This window comes from Syngnathoides biaculeatus, chromosome 9 (assembly GCF_019802595.1).
Source record: "Syngnathoides biaculeatus isolate LvHL_M chromosome 9, ASM1980259v1, whole genome shotgun sequence".
NCBI classification, from domain to species: domain Eukaryota; kingdom Metazoa; phylum Chordata; class Actinopteri; order Syngnathiformes; family Syngnathidae; genus Syngnathoides; species Syngnathoides biaculeatus.
The window spans coordinates 29,662,190-29,686,799 of NC_084648.1; the positions used below are offsets into that span (position 1 = coordinate 29,662,190).

The 24,610-nt window shown below is 40.1% G+C and overlaps 1 protein-coding gene across 2 annotated transcripts; it reads left to right on the plus strand.

The window, feature by feature from the left end:
• Nucleotides 1-385: 385 nt before the first annotated feature.
• On the plus strand, nucleotides 386-24,357 carry acer2 (alkaline ceramidase 2). 2 transcript variants are annotated; one of them, XM_061830676.1, is made up of 7 exons: nucleotides 386-750; nucleotides 857-933; nucleotides 1,036-1,073; nucleotides 8,563-8,704; nucleotides 9,165-9,302; nucleotides 19,361-19,498; nucleotides 22,500-24,357. In XM_061830676.1, the coding sequence occupies exons 1-7, from the start codon at nucleotides 637-639 to the stop codon at nucleotides 22,684-22,686; spliced, it is 834 nt and encodes a 277-aa protein (XP_061686660.1). In that variant the 5' UTR covers nucleotides 386-636; the 3' UTR covers nucleotides 22,687-24,357. The 2 variants fall into 2 exon arrangements, with proteins under 2 accessions (XP_061686660.1, XP_061686659.1); XM_061830675.1 differs by lacking the exon at nucleotides 857-933 and having other exon boundaries at nucleotides 395-750; nucleotides 959-1,073.
• The last annotated feature ends 253 nt before the right edge of the window (nucleotides 24,358-24,610 follow it).

Below are 24,610 nucleotides of genomic sequence, written 5' to 3' on the forward strand. Positions count from 1 at the left end.
TATTAGTATTGTGGCTGAAAACTTAATGTAATTAAATAATTGACGTTTCAACCGTTTCAGGTTTTTTTTTAACGTCCACTCGCCTTGTCCGAAGAGTTACGTAAAGACAAGAAAAATACCTTCAACATCGTCCGTCACCTTCTAAGCATTTATTTACCCTAATATATTAATTTTATGATGAAATATCACGAATATCATGCAATGGGGTCTTATCTAACATTTGAGGTAAATGGAAATAGCATTGCAATTGACACAATGATGATTGCGAATACCATTAGTACTAACTAACTAACTAACTTAACTCTTGTTTGTTATTTTTTTAAAGCGACATTTTCGTTCACTCGAACACTTGAACACTCTAATCACAACAATTTACTCTTTGGCTGGAGACAGCACAAGTGTCAACGTGATGACGTCAACGGTTTCGTGGGGCAGTAAGCTTTGTGAATTCACAGTCGCGACACTCCATAGACAGCCTTACAAATCTTTGCATCATTTGATCAGCGTATTGCTCGCTACTTTTTATGAATTCTTTTGAGATCAAAGAGGAGGCATTAGCTTCATCTACCGTGTTTGTGTTTTGCGTGGCGTGACGACAACAACGTTGTCTCCCCCTCGAGCTCAACTAGTCCAGACATGAGTAACGTTAATCTGATTTTCTGGGACCACTTGCAGGCTGGCAGTTCCGACGTGGATTGGTGTGAAGGCAATTACCTTATTTACCCTAGCATCGCTGAGTTTTATAACACGGTGAGTGTGCACTTTTAGTAGTAACCTCGCGATTTTACCTTGGCTTGTCATTAACAGCTGTCACGTTTCTGGCTTGGTTTTTCTTTGTTTACTGTTTGAGCTGCAGCATCAAGTTACACATTTCAGTGTCGAAGTCCCTCACGCTTCACGAAAACTTCTGCCGGTGTGTTTCTTTTCTCATGGGTATCCCTTTGTTTTGTCATTTCAGATCAGCAACATTTTGTTTTTTGTTTTGCCGCCCATATTAATGTTCTTGTTTCGCCAATATGCTACACATTTCAACAGTGGGATTTACCTCATTTGGACTCTGCTGGTCGTGGTGGGTAAGTTGACTTGACTGACGTGATTCCTTATTGTCATAATGACCCATCAAATGTGACACCAGTCAACTCAGTCAATGCAGCAAAATAACACCAACAGTCCCCTCCAAAGGTATTGGAAACCCAAGGTCAACTCTTTTATTTTTGTTGTGTATTGAAGACATTTGAATTTCAGATCAAAAGGTGAATATGAAACAAAAGTTCTGAATTCTATCTTTTATTTCATGGTGTCAACTCAGGATAGCATCTTTTATTTCAAACTACCCACTTCTCAAATGAGTAAAGATACTTGAACATTCATTCATCAATTTTCTGAGTCTCCCATCCTCACAAGTGCTGGAGCTTATCTAACTTTGAGCATGAGGTGGGGTACTGGTTGCCAGCCAATCGCTGCGCACATACATACAAACAAACAAACAACCATTAGCACTCACATTGACACCTACATCCAAATGAGACGCTTCAATGATCCTAGCGTGCATGTTTTTGAGATGTGGGAGGAAACCAGAGAACTTAGAGAAAACCCACACAGGCCCGGGGAGAACATGCCATCTCCACACAGGCGGGGCCGAGATTTGAGTCTCAGTTCTTGGGTCTTGTTGCACGATGAAGCTTCTCACAATTATTTTGGATGCATTTTTCTGCTTATAGCTAGACAAAATGATTTAGTAGACTTTAAAATTGATTCTGCTGCTCCCACCAAGCGTTTCATCATTAATAAAGACTAGTGAGCCAGTTCCAGAAGCTGCCATGCAAGCTCGAGCCATGACATTACCTCCATCATAACAGCTGAGGTTGTGTCTTTTGGATCAGAATGCAGACCATTTATTTCTCCATACTTTGACCTTTCCCGCACATTGATAAAGGCCAATCTTGGTTTCATCAGTCCATAAAACTTTGTTCTGTAACGTTTGTCGCTAATCTCTGTACTTCTTTGCAAGATCCAATCGGGCATTCTGATTCTTTTTCGTGATGAGTGGTTTACATCTTGTTGTATCTTCTTCTTTTCCTTTTGGCTTGTCCCGTTAGGGGTTGCCACAGCGTGTCATCTTTTTCCATCGTAGCCTATCTCCTGCATATTCCTCTCTAACACCAACTGTCCTCATGTCTTCCCTCACCACATCCATAAACCTTCTCTTTGGTCTTCCTCTCGCTCTTTTGCCTGGCAGCTCCATCCTCAGCACCCTTCTACCAATATACTCACTCTGTCACCTCTGGACATGTCCAAACCATCGAAGTCTGCTCTCTCGAACTTTGCCTGTAAATGTCAATACTGTGGAATAAGAGGTGGTATTATGAACTTTTGTCTCATTTTCATCATGACATTTGAAACCCAAATGTCTTCAGTACGCACCTCAAACAAAGAAAATGACCTTGCCGTTCCTAAGTTTTGGACTGTGGTCTTCCTGTAGTCATGTCTTATTAATTATTTGTGCTGCCCTTCACAAAAAAATTCTCAAAGGGCCCACAGTTGACAAAGATTAATAACATCACCGGATATAAATTCTCCCAAATGATTAAGGAAAAACTATATGCATGCAGTTTACATTGAGGCTTAAAGTCATGACAGTAGATGACATATTCAGCAGTTTAAACAGTTACTAGGTTGGTTTTGCTTTTCACTTTGTCAGAAGAAGTTACAGAGTGAAAGGAGATTGTGTTTTCAGTATTAACTCATTTGTAAACCCAAGAGTTGATATTATGTTACCAACCCAAAAGCCCTATTTGGAACAAGTTAAATTTGTGTTGAACATCAACAGAATAACACAACTATTAAAAAGTATATACAGCAAATACTAGCTTCACTGTTGCCTCCGTAAGAATGATTTACGGCTTTTACATGTGTAAAATGTTATGTTTGTCACAGAAATTAGAAAGCCCTATACACACTGATGAAACTGTTTGGGTCACTGTTAAATTCTTGTGGAATAATCAATGGGTGTATTGAATGTAGGCGGCACGGTGGCTCAGCTGGTGAGGTCCCAGGTTCAATTCTGGAACCGCCTGCGTGGAGTTTGCATGTTCTTCCCATGCCTGCGTGGGTTTCCTCCAGGCACTGCGGTTTCCTCCCGCATTCTAAAAACAGGCAACATTAATTGGACACTCTAAATTGCCTTAAATATAAATCATAAAAAGTGTGATTGTGAGTGTGGTTGCTTGTCTCTATGTGCCCTGCAATTGGCTGGCAACCAGTTCAGGGTGTACCCTGCCTCCTGCCCACTGACAGCTGGGATAGGCTCCAGCACTCCCCATCACCCTTGTGAGGATATGCGGTGAAGAAAATGAATGGATGGATGTATTGAATACCAGAATTGTCTGCTCCAGCAGTAATATGCATTGAATTTCACCACCTCTGTATTAGTCAACTCTCAATTTGTTCAGATATTGACAAAATTATATTAACAATGGAAATATATGTGGGATTTGTAAGTAACCTAAAATCCATTATGTATGTAGTTAACCCAATCATGCATGACAGATTTTTACAGTCACTTTCGTGTTGTAAGACATCACGGTGGGGTGATTGGTTAAAGCAGTAGCCTCACAGTTCTGAGGACTGGGGTTCAATTCCCAGCCCCCGCTTGTGTGCAGTTACTATGTTCTTTTTGGGGTTTTATTTGCAAGTAAAATTGGCTACCAGAAATGGCCCAAAAATGCAGAGAAAACTCCATGCTGTAGTGTCCTAGCCCAATACAAGCTGTAGTGACATCACCAACTTAAAGGAGAAATGCAGCACATTTTCAAAATGACGCAAGTGGGTTGCGCCAAGTATAAAGCACAGTGACATCAGCACAGTCACGACACACGCGAGTATAAAACAGCCTAAAACTGCCTCTCGTGATACTGTACTGCCAGGACAGAAACGTTTATAGCACACCAAGTGCTATATACGAAGAAGTATAGAAATAATGAGGAAAAAAAACAACAGAACTGGATATGTACTAGTTTTATGGTCATCATCATAGTATCATTAGCTGTGTTTGAAGCTATCCTCAATCTTTCAACCCTTACATTAAAATTAGGCTTATTCATTGGTTGAATGAAGAAAGCTGATTTCATTTTATTAGACTCAGTAGTTGTGTCTCTTAAATGGTTTGTTACTCTACACAACAAAATGTTCTAGGGGAGTTATGGGGTCTTGTTCCCTCAATGTTAATTTTAACCATGAGTAACCCACTCCTTCTGTTTCCCTAAGGGTTGGCTTGCTGAGGTCAGAAAGAGGTAGTGTGAATCAAAAAGCTTTGTGGATTCAAGGGCAGTTTATGTTTAAAATGGATTGTACCTGCCAATAACTTTCAGTTATTTCCCTTGTGGGAATGATACATTGTATCTATACAAAATATTTTATTTGGGAAAGTAGTTTATCAGGGGGGAATTATAACACATTTTTTGTAATGATCTTGACAAATCAGATAGTTTCTTCAATATCACAGGAGAAGACAAAATCAAGTTCAGTTGTAATACTTCGCCTATTTCAGGCGGGCTTCCGCCCTGCTACCACTCAATATTTTCTCAAGCCCCATGAAAACATTTTGGTAATTTTTAATATTGGTTTTATATACATATATATAGCTAATATTTTTAGGCAAAGCCAATAAGGTGTCCAAATTATAGGTTAGAAAAAACTGTCATTCTCATAAATCCTTTTCTTTGTCCCAGTATGTTATCAAATCCATTCCACTTGTTCATATTGAGAACGACAAATCCAGTCCATGTTCAACATTTCTTACATTTATTCCTTGGGCTCTGTTTGGTTCATCTTTTCCACTCTCTCCCACAGCCATTAATGTGCCAATCTCAACTTGACTTTTGTCCCCATGCTATTTAGTCATTGCATCACAATATTTCACTAGCCTAGATGAACAAATAAATATTTCTAATGAATAAATGCTAATGATAGTAATAAATAATGAGGATGGTGTATTTTTTTTTTTTTTTACATTCTTCCAGAAGCACATTTATGAGGTCACACACCAATGTTGGACAAGAAGGACTTGGTGTCAGTTTCCACTTAAATTCCTCCTACAGGTTTTCTATTTCCAAACTATACCCACAAAGTTGGGGCCATGCAATTATCCAAAATCTCTTGGTATGCTGAGGCATTCAGAGTTCCTTTCTGTGAAACTTAGGGGCTGAGCCCAGCTCTTGAAAAATAACCTCAAAGGATAATCTCCCCTAAACCAAACTTTTTACACTTGGCACAATCAGTCAGACAAGTACTGTTTTCCTGGACACCGGCAAATCCATACTAATTTATCAGTCTCACAGATAGAGAAGTGCGATTTGTCACTCCAGAGGCTGTGTCTCCACTGCTCCCGAGTCCATTGGCAGTATACATTCCACAACTGCAGACAACGCTTTGTATTGCACTTGATGTATGACTTGAATGCAGCTACTCAGGCATGGAAACTCATTCCATGAAGCTCTCTGTGCACTGTTCACAGTTGCACCCTGAAATTCTTGGAGTGCCTGAAAGTGATCAATTCTTTCACAAATATTAGTAAAAACAGTCTGCATAATTGGGTTCTTGATGTTATACACCTGTAACCATGAAAGTGACAGGAACACCTGATTCCCATTATTTAGGCATCTGAGAAAATACTTTTGGCAATATAGTCTATGTATGGCGGTGGAGAATATTTTCGCAGTCTCTTCACAGTTCAGAGATCTTAGGTTCAAATCTGTGTTCCAGCGTACCCTGTGTAAATTTTTCAGTTGTCGGTTGATAGAGGAAATTAGTATATTGATCAGAATAGAGGCCCTGTAGCTCAGTGGTTAGAGCACTGGTTTGATAAACCAGGGGTTGTGGGTTCATATCCCACTGGGGCCTCCACTCCCTGAGAAGGGTTGCGTCAGGAAGGGCATCCGGCGTAAAAATTCTGCCAAACATATGTGCGTTCATCTGAGATGACACACGCTGTGGCGACCCCGAAAGGGACAAGCCGAAAGAAACTTACTTTACTTTTAGTATATTGATCAGAATATGGCAAATTTATTAAGTAGGGGTCCTAAAAACAGCCAGAGAGAAATTAAAACATCAAATAACTTTGCGACACAGAAGAAAGCAAACTTAAAAGACGCAATGACACAGGGATGCGTAATATACCATGTGTCCTACTAGCACTTCACTGTCCCCCAACCATAATACTGCACATCAACTGAGGACATCAATACAGTGTCTCTCAACAAGCTTGCCTGTTCTTCATGTACCTGTGTGGGATTTTTCTGTGTACTCCAGTTTCTTCCCACATTCCCAAAACATGCACGCAAGGTTAATTACAGAGTAACTCATATATATGAATGGTTTGTTGGATGTGTCCTGCAATTGACCCCTCCGTACAGGGCACTTAACCACGCCTCCTGAAGTCACGTCACACCACTATTGCTAACCTCAGACAAACATTAGACAAAATGGCGGCGCCGGAAGAAAAGACTAGAGTGAAATTGTCCGATTTACCAGCTGATTTCTCACTGGCATTCTTAGCGAATAGTGAAATTTCGTTGAAAAGCAGACAGCAGGGCTTCAATTATTTCAGCGAGGGGTATTTCCATGCATATCGACGGAGAAACCATTTATATTAGCGCAAGATCTTTCCGGAGTCAGAGGAAGACCGAGAAGCCACATAATATTATATATTATAACCCAAAGACGAATTCGTCATTGACAGTTTCCTATTTTCGTGTTACATATCACACTTGTGTGCAGAATCTGTATGTGTATCTGTATAGCCGTTTGTGAACCGCCGTATGAAGGAAAAGAAGGCGAGGCTTGATTTATGAATTGTTTCTCTCGTTGTAACGTCACGCGTTCCCCTCAATAATTATTCTTGAATTAGTGCCGAACCTACGTAAGTCCCGACCGAGTACGACAATCACTACTTTATAGTGTCCTCAAACATCCTTCCTTCAGTCTTGGTGTCTCGGTGCACGTCGAAGGCTTTTAGGACTGCTAGTCCGGTTTAGCTTAGCTCACCGCCAACAAAGAGACCCGTTTGTGCAGTCAGATCATCGCAAAGTATCGCTCAACACAGATCAAGTGTGTCGATCATTCACACGTAGCTATGTTATGTAAGCGAAGAACTGCTAATTCATTTATATGAGACATGTATTGAAAATCAAATATAGGGCATACCTTGGTGCAAACAAACAAAGTCCGGTTTAGCTTCGCTCGGGAGCGCCGAACAGAGACACGTTTGTGGAGTCAGATCATCGCAAAATATCGCTCAACACAGATCTAGTGTGTCAATCATTCACACGTAGCTATGTTATGCAAGCGAAGAACTGCTAATTCATTTATATGAGACATGTATTGAAAATCAAATATAGGGCTTACCTTCATGCAAACATATCTGTTCCGGTTGATGGATTCAGTTGATCATGGGATCTTTCACAAAGTTTGATCCATCGAAGACATTTTTCGTACTTGGTCTTCTGTTCCGGTTGATTTTAGATGGATTCAGTTGATGATGCGGTCTTCCACAAAGTTTGATCCATCAAAGACATTTTTCGTACTGGTCTTCGGTTTTGGAAAGGGTACGAATTGAACTCCACCAACTAGCCTTTCAGGATACCTGTCGTCACTATTACAAAGTCCGTGACTACACCTCTTAAACATATCTATTGTTAAAGAACCCAAATAAGTGATAAAACGCTAACAACAGCTATACTGGACCATGCAACGATGTCCGAGGGAACGCCGGGTCCAAAAAAGGGGTGTGGTTTATGCAGATCTCTGGCCTCTGATTGGTCAGCGACGCAGATGACGCAATTTCTCCGGAGGGGTCAATTGATATACTGTGGTGTAGGCAGTTCATCCTAGAAAACCCTCCAATGTGACTGAGTTGAAAGAATTCTGCAAGGAAGATTGGGAAAAATTCCTCCAGAGACATGTGAAAGACTTAGCAATTATCACAAACGCTGGATTTCAGTTATTGCTGCCAAGGGTGGCAGAACCTGTTACTCGATTCAGAGGGCAATTACTTTTTCACAGAGGGTCAAAAATGTTTGGATTTTTTTTTGTGCCTTAATAAATTGAATTGTTATTTGAAAACTGCATTTTGTATTTCCTCGGGTTGTCTCTGATGGTAAAATTAGTTGATTTGAAAACTTTGTGTGTATAATAGATCTGTTAAAAAAAAAAAAAAACTAAAAGGACGGTGGAAAGTACTTTTTCATGGTACTGTATAATTTTGAGACTCCTGCCTTGCCTCCCTGCTTCTCTGCACTTGGGTCCTCCACTTTTTTCCCTGACTTCATCGTCTTCTAAACCCAGTAACAGTATCTTTTTAAAAACAATAAAAACCACTCCGTTTATGAAATTTGTGCTCATATGCTATGTTTACTCATATACTGCACATCTCCTAGTAGTTAAGACACCCTGTCCATGAAAACTACTGATGGCAAAGGGGTCTTCCAATACACTTCACACCCAACCCTATTGGCAAATTTAATTTTCTAATGAATGCATCTCTCTCTACACTTTACACTGTAGGTATTGGATCAACATACTTCCACGCTACCCTCAGCTTCCTGGGCCAGATGCTGGATGAGTTGGCCATCTTATGGGTGCTCATGTGTGCCATCGCCATGTGGTTCCCCAAAAGATACTTGCCCAGGATATTCAGGAGAGATCGGTATGGGGATCATTATGGTTGATGATTAAGGACTGGGAGAAGCTTGAGACTGATTTTTAAGTGTTTTGTTCATCCTTGGCACCTGGAATCAGGTAGCTGTTTTTGTTAATAAAATATTTTTTCATTTGGACCGATCGAATTCCAAGTCTAAATTAGCATCGAACAGCTTTATGGCTTGTGGCTGACAATTCTGTCACGAGATTTATGCAGTTGTCACACCTCCACTCCAGTTTAACAATAGGCCGGTCTATAAGATTGCTGACGGCAGTAAAACCTGCATCACACATCCTTACTTCTCTTTCCATTGTACAGCAATCATGGTTGCTCTTATTTTCCCATGGAGCTCTAGTTTATTGAATTTCATTTCACTGTGGAAAAATTTTCAGCCACCACGACACCCTACTCTTAATTCTCAAGTTCAATTAAAGGTTATCTGAATTTCATTTGCTTTTTGCTCCAGGTCAAGGTTCAAAGTGGTTATCGGAATCCTGTCAGGGATCACTACAGGGTTGGCCTTTGTTAAACCTGTTGTAAACTCCTTGTCGCTCATGACTCTTGGCATCCCGTGCACCGTGCTGCTCATCACCGAGCTTAAAAGGTCAGTTGTCCACTGGTATTTAAAACACTGGTGCTAAGCACATGTGGGGGAAAAAAAACAATAATAAAAAAACACTACTCCAGGGTCCTTTGAGGTACTTTTTTTCTTACCTGGTCAGTGGGTGTTCCCAACATATTGACCACTTCTGGTCCTTCAAGGAAATTCATTACAAGTGGGTCATTATATAATTTTTAGGATACGCCTGTTGCTGTGCTTTGTGTCTGGAGATGTGGTAGTTCGCTCCAGAATTTTGCTTGTACTACAGCAGTCCATTTCCTTACTGAGCCTCTTCTAGAATAAAACTAGTCTTCTTACTGTGTCTTAACAGTCACATGCTGAGAAGATAAGAATAGAAGACCTTTTGCTCTTCCCCATTGTTGTTAGCGTCTGTAGTTCCCACTGATTCATTCAATGTTTTTTGTGCTGTACTTTTTTTTAATTTGAAAAACTGGCAAGTAAAGCTTCACTAAGCTGAGCCAAGAAAAGCTGGTACTCACCAGTAAAAAAGCAGGATTTGTGCCCTAGTGGTCCCCTGTGTAGTTGTTAACCAGAATGATGTCATATATATGACTGGCACGACTCAAGCACTGCTCACCATCTTGTGTATGTTGAAGTGTATACAGAAAACCTTCTGTACCAAAGGCCAAGAAACTGTTTGGCTAAAATTAGTAACTGATTTACATATTTAGATTTCCTCATTAAAAACCCAATGGCTTTTCCTGTAAGATCTTTTGGTTACAGCAATAATGAGTGGATGGAAGTTCTCTTCAAATGCTTTGATGAGGTTGTGAATTTGGAGCCTGCACAAAATAGTAGAAGACAAATAGAAATAGAGAACATAAGCTGTGGCAGAAATACATCTTTTGAAACAGTCCCACTTTGGAGTGCAAGCTATTAAAAATTGATTTGTTTCCGTTGCGACCCTGACTGATTGATAATGTAGCTTTGCTGGCAGTTGGCAGTTCCTCAGGGCCACTCAGAAGAACATTCTGCCTTCTCCCCCAGGGAGCCTGGACATAAGTCATGCAGGACGGTTCCGCGTGCAGGCTGTTCCTCCACAGTTGCTGTGGAAAACTCTCTCTTAATTGAATGACTTTTCTGTAAAAATACAGTCGGTGAGAATCTTGAGCTCCGTTGACCCCCTTTACTGCTGTAACCCTGTGAAGGATTGATGATCTGTCCAAACTACTTCTTGCTCTAAGGAACAGTTTAATTTGGTGTTGTTGTTTTGCCTATTTACACATCGTCAACATCGGTTGGGTCTTGAAGACAGATAAAAATGTGGAAGATTTAAAAACACGTGGCAACACTGAAACTGGTCCTCTGTGAACTTAAGTCAAGTTATTTGTGTAGCCCTTAACCATAGGTCCACAGATGTCAATTGTCGACGACATCCTGAAATTAAGCCCACGACCCACAGTTCCAAATCGTTAAAAATGATAATTTTTGGGAAAATATATCACCTTGAAAAATTGTGACAGGCCTAAGGGGAAACCTAGGACCACAACATTAAAGAGACTATGCTAACTACTGGTCTCTTAGTGTTTATTTGGCTGGTGACCAGTTCAGGGTGTTTGTGATTTGTGGTGGCCATGATTGTAGGTTCATCATTCCTATAAAAGACTAATCATGTACTGTACAGTGAAAATAAATAACTTGCTTGCTCATTATCAAGGGTCAATTTTAATAAGTTTTAACATTTTTTTGTTAAAGCATGAGCTCTAATTACAGAACATTTGGACAAAGAGCCCCACAGATCCTTAGCAAAGAGAGGTTATTCTCATTTCCCTTATTTTACAGCAGTGTGTGCAACCCTGCAGAGCACAATGTCCAAGTATCCTTTTTGTTTTGGTTTTTGTACCATCCATAAACATGGAATGCGCTCACACTTGCCCTAACTCGCTTTAGAGCTCATAGGAACCACACGCCTACGTATCTATGTATCTACCTTTCTACCATATCTATGATTCTAATCGTGTTTTTTCTCTGTGCACAAAAAAAAACCTGACAACTTGGATTGGCCTGCCCAATCTCCCTAAAGAACTTGAAGTCGTGTAAGAAATAAATGAAATAATCTTTTTGGTTAATTACGTTGGCTTAAAAAGTTGACCACTGGTTTTTGAGTTGAAAACACTTGAAACCAGCCGGTATAACACGTTTCTGACAATGACTGCAGGTATATCAAACAGTGTGTGTGTGTGTGTGTGCGTGTGCGTGTGTGTGTTTAATGTCAAGAGAGCAAATGAGAATCAGTGTCTACATGCAGTAAGCAATACATTCTATTCTCTCCCCCGTTTAACCTTTTGTACTTGCATTCTTGAATGGCCTATTGTGCCAAAGTTGTTATATTGTCATATGCTTTGAAGAATGTCCCCGAAAACACATAACAAGCCAATATTTATTTTATAGCCTTTCCCTCTGTCACAGCAATTTGGAGCCGTGCTTTTTCCTTTTACAGTCAAGCTCACTCACCATGGCTACTCTTACAATGTCAAGTCTTGCATTGTTCAACCTGATGATAATGCTTGACATTATTGCCGGTGCCAGTCATACACTGAGTTGACATTGTTTTTGTTGGGGCGAATTCCTGCTGCTCTATTCCGTCTGACTTTGGCCTTGCTAAGTACGTGATGTATGGTTGTTTGCTTGCCTTTTACAGTGGGGCTAATTTCCCCTCACTTGAACCACATCTACTCGGACACACATAACCTATTTGATGTAAATATCATTCCATTCCACAGTCTAATTACCAAAGACACCCAGAAATTAGGCAGTGTGTCTGTTTCATGCAGTTGCTTCCCCTTGAACCTGAACAGAACAAGCTGTGTGCCAAATGAATTGATAAATCAATAAAGTCCTTGCTTTGAAATAGATGTAGAACTTTGTCTATCAGAGTGAGGTAGTATTGCTGTAAATCAGTGTGTCCATTGCATGTTCCATATCCTTTGTCCAAACTATTTCATTTTAAATTTCTTTTGAAACATGTTTTGTTTGCCAAATGTTGATTATAATAATCTGGTTTTAAATTAAACCTGTTGCAATTATATAAGCTTGAGAAATGGAAAAAGGCAACTTATTAAAATTCCAATCAAATCTATCCATACATTTTCCTCCGCTTAGCCGACGTCACATCGTGGAGCAATAGCTTTACCAGCGAAACCTACACTTCTCTACAGCCACTTATTCCAGCTCCTCCAGGAGGATAACAAAGCATTCCTGGGCTAGCTCTGAGACATGATCTTTTCAATTTGTCCTGGCTTCTCTCTTCCCAGTGGCATGTGCCAGGAAAACCTCACCACCTCAGCTCACCTTCTCTAGGGAAGGACCCTTACACCCAGTAGCGGAAACTTATTTCGGGCGCTTGTATCCAGGATCTTGTTCTTTCTGTCACAGCCTACAGCTCGTGACCATAGATGAGGGTAGGAATGTAGATAGACCAGTGAATTCAGTGCTTTGCCTTTTGGGTTATCTCCTTCTTGACCACAACGGACCGATACAAAGTTCACCCCACTACCGATCTGCCCGTCGATTTCCAGTTCCATTCTTATCTCACTCATGAACAACGCTCCAAGATATTTGAACTCCTCCATTTGGAACAGGACCCCTCATTTCACCTGAGTGTCGAAGACATGCAGCCTCAAGTCTGATGACACAACCACAAAGTCAATCATTGAACTACAACCTAGGGTGTCCTGGTGCCCAGTTCACATGTGGCAACGTGATTAATCTGTGGTGAGCACAAAAGTCCAATAACAGAGCACCCCTCGCGTTCTGATCAGTAGGGCCATTCCATCCAATCACGCCATCCAGGTCTCACTGTAATTGCCCACATGAGCATTGAAGTCCCCCAGCAGAAAAATTGCGTCTCCAGGAGGAGAACTTTCAGCACCTCTTCCAAGGACTCTAAAAAGGGTCAGTACTCTGAACTGGTGTTTGGTGGATAGGTACAGACAAGACCCGTCTCCCCACCCAAAGTCGGAGGGAGGTTATGCTTTTGTCCACTGGGGTTAACCCTAATGTACAACCCCTGAGTTGGGGATGAATTAGTATACCCACGCCTGCTCAATGCCTTTCATCGTAAGCAACTCCAGAGTGGACGTCTGTGGCAGCGAGCATGACTATTTGTAGGTTGGAACTTCTCAACCTCACACACCACCTTGGGATCCTTTCCTACCAGATAGGTGACATTCCCCAGCTGCAGTGCCAGGTTCTGTAGCCGAGGATCAGATTTCCAAGGTCCCCGGCTTTGGGCACCGCCCAGCTCACACTGCACCTGACTCCTATGGACCCTCGCACTGGTGCTGGGTGCTATGGGTGCAGGCCTGGAAATATATATAGAAAAAATATATACATATTACGGATACATATAAATGGATCTAAATGTGAAACGAATACAAGTGTAAAATATTTTAACTAAAAATAAGTGGTGTAAAAAGACTAAATTAAACAATGAGTGGGGACGAAACTCATTCTATCTAGATGGAAGTCAGACAAGTGAACCACTGCACTATCTGTGACTCCAAACTGTCATTCAACTAAAAAAAGAATACACGAAGATAAAAGCTCTGTAGTATATATATCTCCTTAACATTGATGATGATCCGGATGCATGAGAGTGTTGCAAAGAGACCGCGGACTGTGCCTGGGAAGTGAGTTCCTTCACATTAACCATAAAAAGAACTAAGCATTCTTTTCCAGTTAATGAAGTCAACTTTGGTGCTTTAGCTATACTGTGTGGTACTAATTAGCATCCAGGAGGATGCACTTCACCTTTACTCCATTTAAAAAGTTTTTTTCCGCGGTAATATGGTTATCAAACTTTTCTTCTGCCATCACTGGTACCCTTGTCTGGTGGAATCCCAGTAAAATGTTGATCCATGAAATCCTCACTTAACTCAAGTTTGACAACGTATACTGATTGTGTTGCATAACATCATGCATGTTGTAATATCGAAAGGCATATTTTGCTTGAACTCCAAATTCTATAGCTTGGGAGATTTGACTTTGGGTGTTGATTAAAGCCCATTAAAAATAACTGATCCAAAGGTCACAAAAACATGTACTGCATTGATCCTTTTGACCACATTTACCACATCCGTTTTATTAATGACCATTTTATCACTCAAAATGGATGGGGTCGTGGCTTTGAGCACTGAGGGGGGGGAAAAAAAAAGAAGCCAAAGTCTATGGAGTCCAATGATTGCATGATGACTATAGTAATGTAAATACTCCCATTTCGGGGCAATATAATCCTCGTTGAATTTTGATGAGTTTCTTTAGGTTCTGGTCTGTTGTCAGTAGACCATTCATGATGTCTCCCTGTCACTTCCCTTTCCCTAACCCCTCAAGCTTCTCATTTGAGACACCACCCAAGATAGCCATGCCGGCCCTATCGCTACTTATCTCGCTTCCTCTGTCACGTGTTCCTTACTTTTATCAGCAGCCCCCTCCTCAAAGCACGTTCTTGTGATGCGTTTTATCTTGTATATTTCTGTCGTGGCTGATTGTCACTGCATTGCACTGCAACTGAGAAGTAATGTAATGCCAACATATTGGGTTTGCTGAAAAGAAGTGCTTGTGGTCGACGTGTGCTCAAAGTCAAAATAGATGCTGCTGACTACTTTGGAAAAAGTTGTCCTTGTGACATAACAGAACACATAATCTCATACCATGGAGATTTAAAGGCATTTCCCTTTGGGAGGAAGTACCACAAGCTAGCTATTCTTCAATATTTCCTTTTGCCCGAGAGTAACCTCTCCTATCTGTCAAAACTCAGGATGCCTTTTAAAATAACAGGTTGATATATATATATATATAACTACTAGTAGAACATAACATGACCCTTTATGCTGTTAAATTGCTATGTCAATATTTTTCCCTGTGGTGATTTATGACCCTGAATTTGAGAATACATTTCAAAAACATGCTTGATTGTCCATTTTCTGCATTCACTAAATCTACTTTTGTACAGTTCAAGGTGTTAAGTACATAAAAACTCACATAAGAGCCAGACTATTCATAAAATACATAGTGAGCAGTTCTAGAATCGGTTATAGATTGACGCTGTGCATAAAGCACAATATACAGGTGGTCGTTCTGTTTTGAGCAAAGCCAGTCCAAAAAAATTAGACATTTTGGCTAGAAGAAAAAAAGAACATGAAGAGTTCCATAAAGGAGACAAATTATCCCATGTTTTTCATAACTTTAAATAACTTAATAAAATGTTTTTGATATGCTTTTGTTAATGTGAATCAAGAATTACCTTGCAAATTATAAAACCTTTTTTTGTTTTGCTGAAATCAACCTGTTTTAAGGGGTTTGCAAGTGAACCACCCCATCCCAAATACTGCTCGGGCAATGGCGAGTATGAATATTGTTACCGTGACAACTAAGGGTGGAGTTAAAAAAGTGATTGCGAACTGTGCTGTAAATGCAAGACCCCACAAAGAGTGTGGGATGATATTTTTCCTTGATCATCAACCTGCTAAATTACATGTCAATTAGTGTGAAGATTTGTTTACGTGGCACATGCAGTGGTCACAAATATCAACTTCCCACCCCACTGCACCAGTTTAACTGAGAACTAAATAATAAATTAATGTAAATGATCCTATCAAAAGAGAACATTATTTTTGTATGCTAATTTGTGCATCCAACAAAACTCTGGTGGTGCTTTCTGCGCACTGTTTTGTCGTCATTTGCGCAAAACAGTTCTAAACCTTGTAGTGTTGTGCTTAAGACCACCTTATCCAAGACCAAAAGTGTCACGAACGAGGCTCGAGGGCGGACCCAAATGCACGACTCCAGAGGCAAGCAGGTAGTGTACAGAAAGCCTTTATTCGGACCGTGGTCAATGATCAGCGAGTCAGTCAGGAAAAGCAGCAGTATCAGAAGAGGCAGGCTTACTAGGATGGTCAGGGAACAGGCGAGGGTCGGTACACGATAGGTCAGGTATACGGGAGTGCAGGAACGAGGCATGGGAATCAACGATCTGGCGGAGGACTAGTTGTCCCCCATGTCCTATAAGTACCGGGTGTAATCAGCCGAAAAAGGGTGCAGGTGTGTGCCGACTAATTGACCCCTCCGTACAGGGCACTTAACCACGCCTCCTGAATTGACGTCACGCCACGTGCGCTGGCGTAAGACAATTAGTAAAAATGGCAAATACAATACAATACAATACATTCTGAACTGAGACAGACTCCATGCTTCTGATTTCATTCAAATCAACGATATATTATAGATTCTAAATACAATACATTCTTAACTGAGAGACGCCATGCTTCTGATTTCATTCAATCATTCACACGTAGCAATGTTATGCTAGCGAAGAACGTCTCATTCATTTATACGAGACTTGTATTAAAAATCTAATTTAGGGCATATCTTCGTGCAAACACAGTCTGGTAAAGCTTCGGCCGCGAGCCAGCAAGATAGCGACACGTTTGTGCAGTCCGATCATCGCTAAATATAGAATAAGTGTGTCAATCGATCACACGCAGCAGTGTTATGCTAGCGAAGAACTTCAAATTCATTTATACGAGACGTATTGAAAATCAAATATAGGGCATACCTTCGTGCAAACATGTCTGTTCCCGTTGATATTAGATGGATTTAGTTGATGATGCGGTCTTCCACAAAGTTTGATCCATCGAAGGCATTTTTCGTACTGGGTCTTCGGTTTTGGAAAGGGTACGAATCGAACTCCACCAACTAGCCTTTCAGGATACCTGTCGTCACTATTACAAAGTCTGTGACTACACCTCTTAACCATATTTTTTGTTAAATAACCCAAATACGCGATAAAACGCTAACAAAACCTATACTGGACCATGCAATGTTGTCTGAGAAAATGGCGGGAGCAAAAACGGGCTTTGGTTTATGCAGATCTCTGGCCTCTGATTGGTCAGTGACGCGGATTGCGCAATATCCACGGAGGGGTCAATTGGCTGGCCACGCCCAGCCTGGGCAGGATGCCAGGGGCATGACAAAAAGTCACCAAGCTCAAGAAAAAAACAAGACCTTTGGGTGTCAAGACTGTAATAAGCCCAAGACTATAATCTATTTTTAAAATGATAAGCTTGAACACTTTAAGAGCCTTATCTCTTCAATTTGAATTTTTTTTTAAATGCATTTGACAGCCAAAAATCAGAAATCCAATTTTTTTCAACTAAATTTTTGCAAAATGAACTTTTAAATAATCAAAATCTCCCATGTTTCAGTGAGGTGAAAGCTAGAATCTGCACACCATGGTTTTATTTATTTATTTATTTGAATGTGGTTTTATATGTGAAGTCTATAGTGGTCGAGGAAGCCAAATGGAATTACTTTTGAGGAAGGTAAATTAATTGCCGGTAGTCTAATTCTTTGGGGTCTCCTCATTTTGTTTCATGACATCTTTCTTTTACTTCTACTTGTGTTCCACACAACATTGTGAAGGGTGTAGTCATTACGGTGGTGTTGGCAAGGGTAGTAACAAATTGGTGGTGTTGTTTTTAGCAATTCATTCTTGTTATCACATGAATGAAGTTGAAAAAGAGAAAATTGGTGCTGGTCTTAATGGAAAATCGCAAATCTGGCCAGTTTTGAGATCAAGACAAAACCTTTAAAATGCGGTCTCGAGACCAAAATCAGTGTCACGTGAACAATATGATCATAAAAATGTAACCTTTTTCAAATGGAAAAAAAATTGAAAGGTTTTGCTGTTTTTATTTTTTTTTTCAATTTAAAACTGTAATCTTGAACTTTAATGCATCTTTTTTGTGTCGCACCAATTAATTTTTCATGGATAGGGGGGTCGAAGTGAAAACCTTAACAAGCATAACTCTGTTAGCAAAAAGTGTACCTCTGTGACTGAACTGTTCTGCCAGCAAGATTTTGCGTGTGTGTGTGTGTGTGTGTGTGTGTGTGGTGTGTGTGTGTGTGTGTGTGTGTGTGTGTGTGCGCGCGCGCGCTTCAGGACACAACTAAGAATAGTTTGTATCAGCAGTATTGGAGATTAGTCTGTCTAAGGGTCAGTGACTGGGTGCAAAGGCACTGATACTGTACTGTATGCAGAGAAGGAGCCCAGAGGATTTGGCTTGCTGCTCTTCTAAATATGGAGGGTGGGAATTCTATCTTACAATAGAGGTGTTAACTTGCTGTTTTGCACTTGAGTATGGAAAGTTAAAATGGAGCAGTTAAAACAACTGGAAGGCACAATGCCCTGTGTTGTCTGAAACACACCACTCCCATCTACGTGTTTTCAATATTGTGAGGCAGAGTGATTTTCATTGAACAAGAGGGACTATTTATACATTCCAAATGACTAGTTACGTTTTTAAACTCTGGCAACAGATATAGGAAGGGACAGTAATGTAATGTGCCATTTTGATCCCTCAGAAACCATTTGGAAAAGTGGATGCACACTTGAAAGTGATTAAATACACCAGTACTATATGTTTTGACCATCACATCCATTAGGGGTTGATGAAATGAATAGTGTGTGGTGTGTTGTAATATCATTTTCAGGAACAATCAATTCCTTTCCATCACCAAAAACTTTAAATGTTCTTCTTAGCGCTTCTCGTTGAAGAAAAATGTTGTCCTGTTCCAATAAAAATGCTGCTGGGGTAGCAACAAATTTATTCAGAGTCCACCATTGTTTACAAATTTGCTTCTAACACATCTAAACATACGTAGGTCATCCCCTTTATCAGTTTTGATGCTTTCAATGATCTAATGGCACACGTGGCTCTGGTACCACTTTGCACAATAAACTGTCTTTACCAATCAAATTCAACACAAACTTTTAGACCATAATGCACATTAACATATTATGTTTGTTAAATATAATGTCTGAGCAGAGAATCTTATGTTTTTCTTTTGACTGAACATTATTTCACATTTTGGGATTTTTATTTTTACATTTGGCACAATTAAATATTATCCAATCAGAGAAGACCAATGAAAGATAAAGATGACACATACTGCACAGTACTGTATGTAGGACTTTGTGGCCATCATTCTTTGGTGTACTGTAGTAGGGATGTTTTCTCAATGTTGTTTGTCTGTCGCAGGTGTGAAAACCCGCGTGTGTTCAAGCTGGGTCTGGTCTCAGGGATCTGGTGGGCCCTGGCTCTACTCTGCTGGCTCAGCGACAGGATTTTCTGTGAAGTGTGGTCATCTGTAAACTTTCCCTACCTACACTGTGCTTGGTAGGTTCACAGCACAGCACAACAATAAACCAAAGAAATACAGAACGCACGCGAAGTATTTAGACCCTCTTAAATTTTCACTATGTTGCAGCCATTTGCTAAAATGATTTCAGTTGATTTCTTTCCTCATCAATGTATGCGCAACATCCCATATTGACAGAAAAAAGGTATAAAAAAAGAAAAACTGAAATATCACATAGCCATAAGTATTCAGACCATTTGCTTAGTATTATTAGAAGCACACTTTTGAAATAAAGACAATCTTTTGGGGAATAATGCAACAAGTTTTTCCTGAACATTTGTGGACGGCCATTTTCAGGTTTCTCCAGAGATACCTGGGTTTAAGTCAGGGCTCTCGCTGGGCAATTCAAGAACAGTCAGAGTGATTGTGAGGCTTTTATTTTAGCTGTGTGCATTGTCTTATTGGAAGGTGAACTTTCGACCCAGCCTGAGGTCCTGAGCACTCTGGAGAAGGTTTTCGTCCATGATATCCCAGTACTTGGCCGCATTCATCTTTCTTTTGATCGCAACCAGTTCTCCTGTCCTGTCCTGTCCAGTTCTACTGCAGCTGAAAAACGCCCTCACGACATAATGCTGCCACCACCATGTTTCACAGTTGGGACTGTATTAGACAGCTGTGCCTGGAATTTCTCCACAAATACCGCTTAGAATTAGGCACAAATAAGTTCTATCTTGATCTAATCAGATCAGATAATCTCGTTTTTCACCATTTTGGACTCCTTCTGGTGTTCTGTTTTTTTTTTTTTTAAAGACTCTATGCGGGCTTTATTGTGTCTTGCACTGATGAGAGGCTTCCTCTGCCATAAAGCCCCGACTGGTGGAGTGCTGCAGGGATTCTTGACTTTCTCCCATCGCCAACTGCCTCTTTGAAGCTCAGCCAAAATGATCTTTGGGTTCTTTACCTCGCTCACCAAGGCTCTTCCACCCCAATTACCCAGCTTGGCCAGTCGGCCAGATCTAGGAAGGATTCTGTTCGTCCTTCACGTATTCCATTTAAGGATTATGGAGACCACTGTGCTTTTACGAAGCTTAAGAGCAGCACAATGTTTTTTTTTTTTTTTTGTGCTTACCTTGGCCACATCGATGCGTTACCACAACGCTGTCTCTGAGCTCTTCAGCCAGTTCCTTTTGACCACACGATCCACATTTGCTCTGACACGCACTGTGAGCTGTCAGGTTTTGTATAAACAGGTGTGACGTTGCTAATCAAATCCAATTCCGATAATCAGACACAGCTGGATTCCAATGAAAGTATAGAACCATCTCAAGGATGATATAAAAAAAAATGGACAAGAGCTGAGTGAAATATGACTGTCGCAGCAAAGGGTCTGAATACTTGTGGTTGTTGAATTTCACATTTTCTTCAATAAATTGGAAAAATTAAATAGATAAATGAATTAAATCTGCCAAAATGGGGTGCTGAGGAGAGTGAACTTAAATGATATTAGCAGATGGCTGCAATATAATAGACTGAAAGATTTAAGGGGAGTCTGAATGCTCACTGTACTCACTGTAGATGCACTTGAGGGTTGGAATAATTAAAATGATTTGAAATTAAGTTTAAAATTTGTCCCCATGGGCTCAGCCCCTGTGGAAAGGGGCTATAGCGTTTGGTTGCGGTTTGAGCTATGAGGTGGCCAAAGTCAGGATAATCCCCGGGGTACAGAAGCTGGCTCTTGGGACGTGGATTGTCACCTCTCTGGCAGGGACGGAGCCCAAGCCTGGTATGTGAGGTGGAGAAGATCTGACAAGATATAGTCAGGCTCACCTCCACGCTAGTCCTCTCAAAACGGGCTGGATTCTCTTCCACTCTGGAGTTGGAGTTGCCCCGATGAGAAGCGCTGAGCAGGTGTGGTTATACTAATTTCACCTTGGCTCTGTGCCTGTACTTTGGGGTTCACCGCGGTGGATGAGAGGGTTGACTCCCTCCGCCTTGGGGTGGGGGTACAAGTCCTGACTGTTATTTGTGCCTATGCACCAAACAGCATTACAGTATCCCCAATCCTCTTGGAGTCCTTGGAAGTGTTGCTGCAGTGATGGAGACTGCACTTGGCTTGCCATGGGTACATAGAAAATTCTAAACATAGTTAATAATTGTTTTTAAAATACATCACACAGTATATACTGCTTTGGTACAGTTTAGTGGGGACATGGTCACAGCCAGCTGGCTGAGTTCATTGCTGATATAATATATATATATATATATATATATATATATATATATATATATTTTTTTTTTTTTTTTTGAGTAAATGTTTTTTTTGATCAGCTGTTGCAATGCCAAGCACCAATAATATTTTGAATCTTAGCAAAACCTGTGGATGACTATCGTGGACTCATGTAAACTTTTGCCAAACCCTGGACACGTCGTGAGAGTTCACTCGGATTTGTCTACGTCGTTTGGTGTGTGGCGGGTTTCCAGTTGATTGAAGCTACTAAATTATTGCCTATTTTAGGTGTGAAGGTTTGTTTGTCTACATATGACTCCTAACAATTGGCTAGTGACTAGTATAGCTTGTGTCCTATCTCTCACCCAAAGTGCACTGGAATAGGCTCCAGCTCACACACGACCAAATAAAGCCAAGCGAATAGATAGTGGATGGATTTTTCCTATAAAGGCCAAGGCCATTGAATAAAGTGTCCATCCCTGTTTCCAACCAGAGTTCAGATCTCTACTTACTATTATCTCCACAAGACCACATAAGGAAATTGTGCTTTCACACACTTGCACAAAGGAAACCTGTTTGGTAAATAGTGGCAGTCCACAACATTTTTTGGGGAAGGTGGTATTTAATGAGATGTAAAAATGTTTAACAATGTTGCTGCAACGGAATAAGGTCAGCATGTTTTCCTGAAACCTTTGTACAGCTTCTAATTGGGTATTTCAGCTTCTCATTGAACATTCAATTTCGCATAGGTTCACCGGTGAGTCAGATCTTGTTCTCGTTTTTGGTTCATTAACAACTTGTCACTCTTGCAGGCACATCCTCATTTGTCTGGCTTCCTACTTGGGTTGTGTCTGCTTCGCCTACTTCGACGTTGCGAGCGAGGCTCCGGAGCGAGGTCCAGTCATCATGTTCTGGCCCAATGAGAAATGGGCCTTCATTGGGGTCCCCTACGTTTCATTCCTCTTTGTACACAAGAAGTCAACCATCAAGGTGACTTAAGGTGATCCACTTCTGCTCAGCTGGATGCACTTTAACATTTCTCACAGCTCCTTGTCCCACAAGATACATCACCAGACCGGTTGCCTCCTTCAAGCTCTTTGGATTGGATCACAGTGGTCTTTATAACAGTGTTATACTTCACCAATGTCAAAAGAACAAAACATGCCCCAAACACAACGTGAGGAATTTGTGTTGGTGGCTTCCTACGATGTTAGTGTTTTAAACATGTGATGAAGTTTGCCAGGAGGAGCATTTGAAATGTTGCTAAAGTATTATGTATTTTTTGCTTTATTAAATATTTTGTACATGGTATTACAACTCAGAAAACAAATGTAAAGTATCAAATTGCCTTTATAAATAAATTGCATCTAATAGGTGCACTTTGGCCATTATGAAACCAGCATTATAGACAATAATGCACTGGATACAACAACTGAGTATTTCATCAGATACAAAATGAGGTGCTCCGAGTTCAGTGCAACTCTGATTGGGATGCTACAGTAGTAACATTTGTCTAACATACTCTTGTACTTTATTAACCAATGATGTCTTTGTATATTAATGAATGAAGAGCCATATAGCCAAAATGTCAAAAAGTGAATGTGGACAAATATGCTGTAATTGGCACATAGCAAACTACTAACACAACATTTCAAGTCTCATATTTGTATTTTATTTTAAGATGCAAGTAACTTTCCAATGTTTTGTAACAGTTTTATAGTGATAGAAGTATTTTTTTGAACTTGGAAATCTCAAATGTCATGTTCTCTGGCGTTTATCCAATCTAGATTCAGTATGGTGAGACAGACTATAAACTTGGAAAATGTATGACAATTATGTGCAAATCTTAAACTGGAAAATAGCTTTCAGATTAAAACAAAAATGCAAAGCTCTCCTGTAAACATGGTACAGGACATACCGTATGCTGTCCAAAGTTCATATTTATTTATTCCTAAAAGTGTATGTTTATAGCATGAAGTCACAAACTGATTTATTAATTGAATCAGCTGATAAAATAATTGGACAGATTTTTGATGTCCAAAGTAAGGATGTTTGAGCAAAAATCAGCTATTAAAATTTAAAACTGAGACATGGTTTCCAAAAAGCTTTATAGATTTAAAAAAAAAAAGCTTCATGTCAAATGATTGTATTCCATGAGATAGAACTGGCTCAAGCGAAGTCACATGAAAGCTCAAATGAAGGACTGACAGAGAAACATGTTCGAGTTATATTTAAACACAGAAATAATTGTAGAAAATGAAAATTAAAAATATATACAAATCATATGAAACGAATGGTTTTAGTATGGTATGACTACCTCTGTATTGCCAAATATAATTGTTTGTATTGCATCATCCAGACATGCAGTATTGCCAACGTAAACAATGTTTTGTTGTGCGGTTGACAAATACGTGATTGTATATTTTTGAATGAATTGCAGTGCACATTGTGCAGAAAATAATTGAAGTGATATTCTCAAACTTTTATTGGGATCACAAAGCAATAATTTGTGCACTGTCACATGGACTTTTGTGTGTTTTTTCCTTCATTGGCGACAGTCACGTGTAACAGAGTTATTTATTTTCATAATTTATCCTGTTTTGTAAACAAATTTTGTAATAGATTATAATATTGGTACTTTATTTTATGCAATAAATGGAGCCAATGACTCCCTCATCCTCTGCTTGGAACGTCATTTGTCGTTGAGCGATTGACAGTTGTCCACTACGAGGCAGTTTTCCCAACTATATACCCCAGAAGGCAAACCCTCTATATTGACGAATCACCGTTTTTAAATGTGTTTTACACATTTTAATAGATGAATTAATTTAATAAAAAGTAACCATAGGTGAACGGAAAATGTTCTCTTTTATTCACAAACGAACATTTTGTTGAGGAAGTCCCGCCCCCTGTAAACATTGTG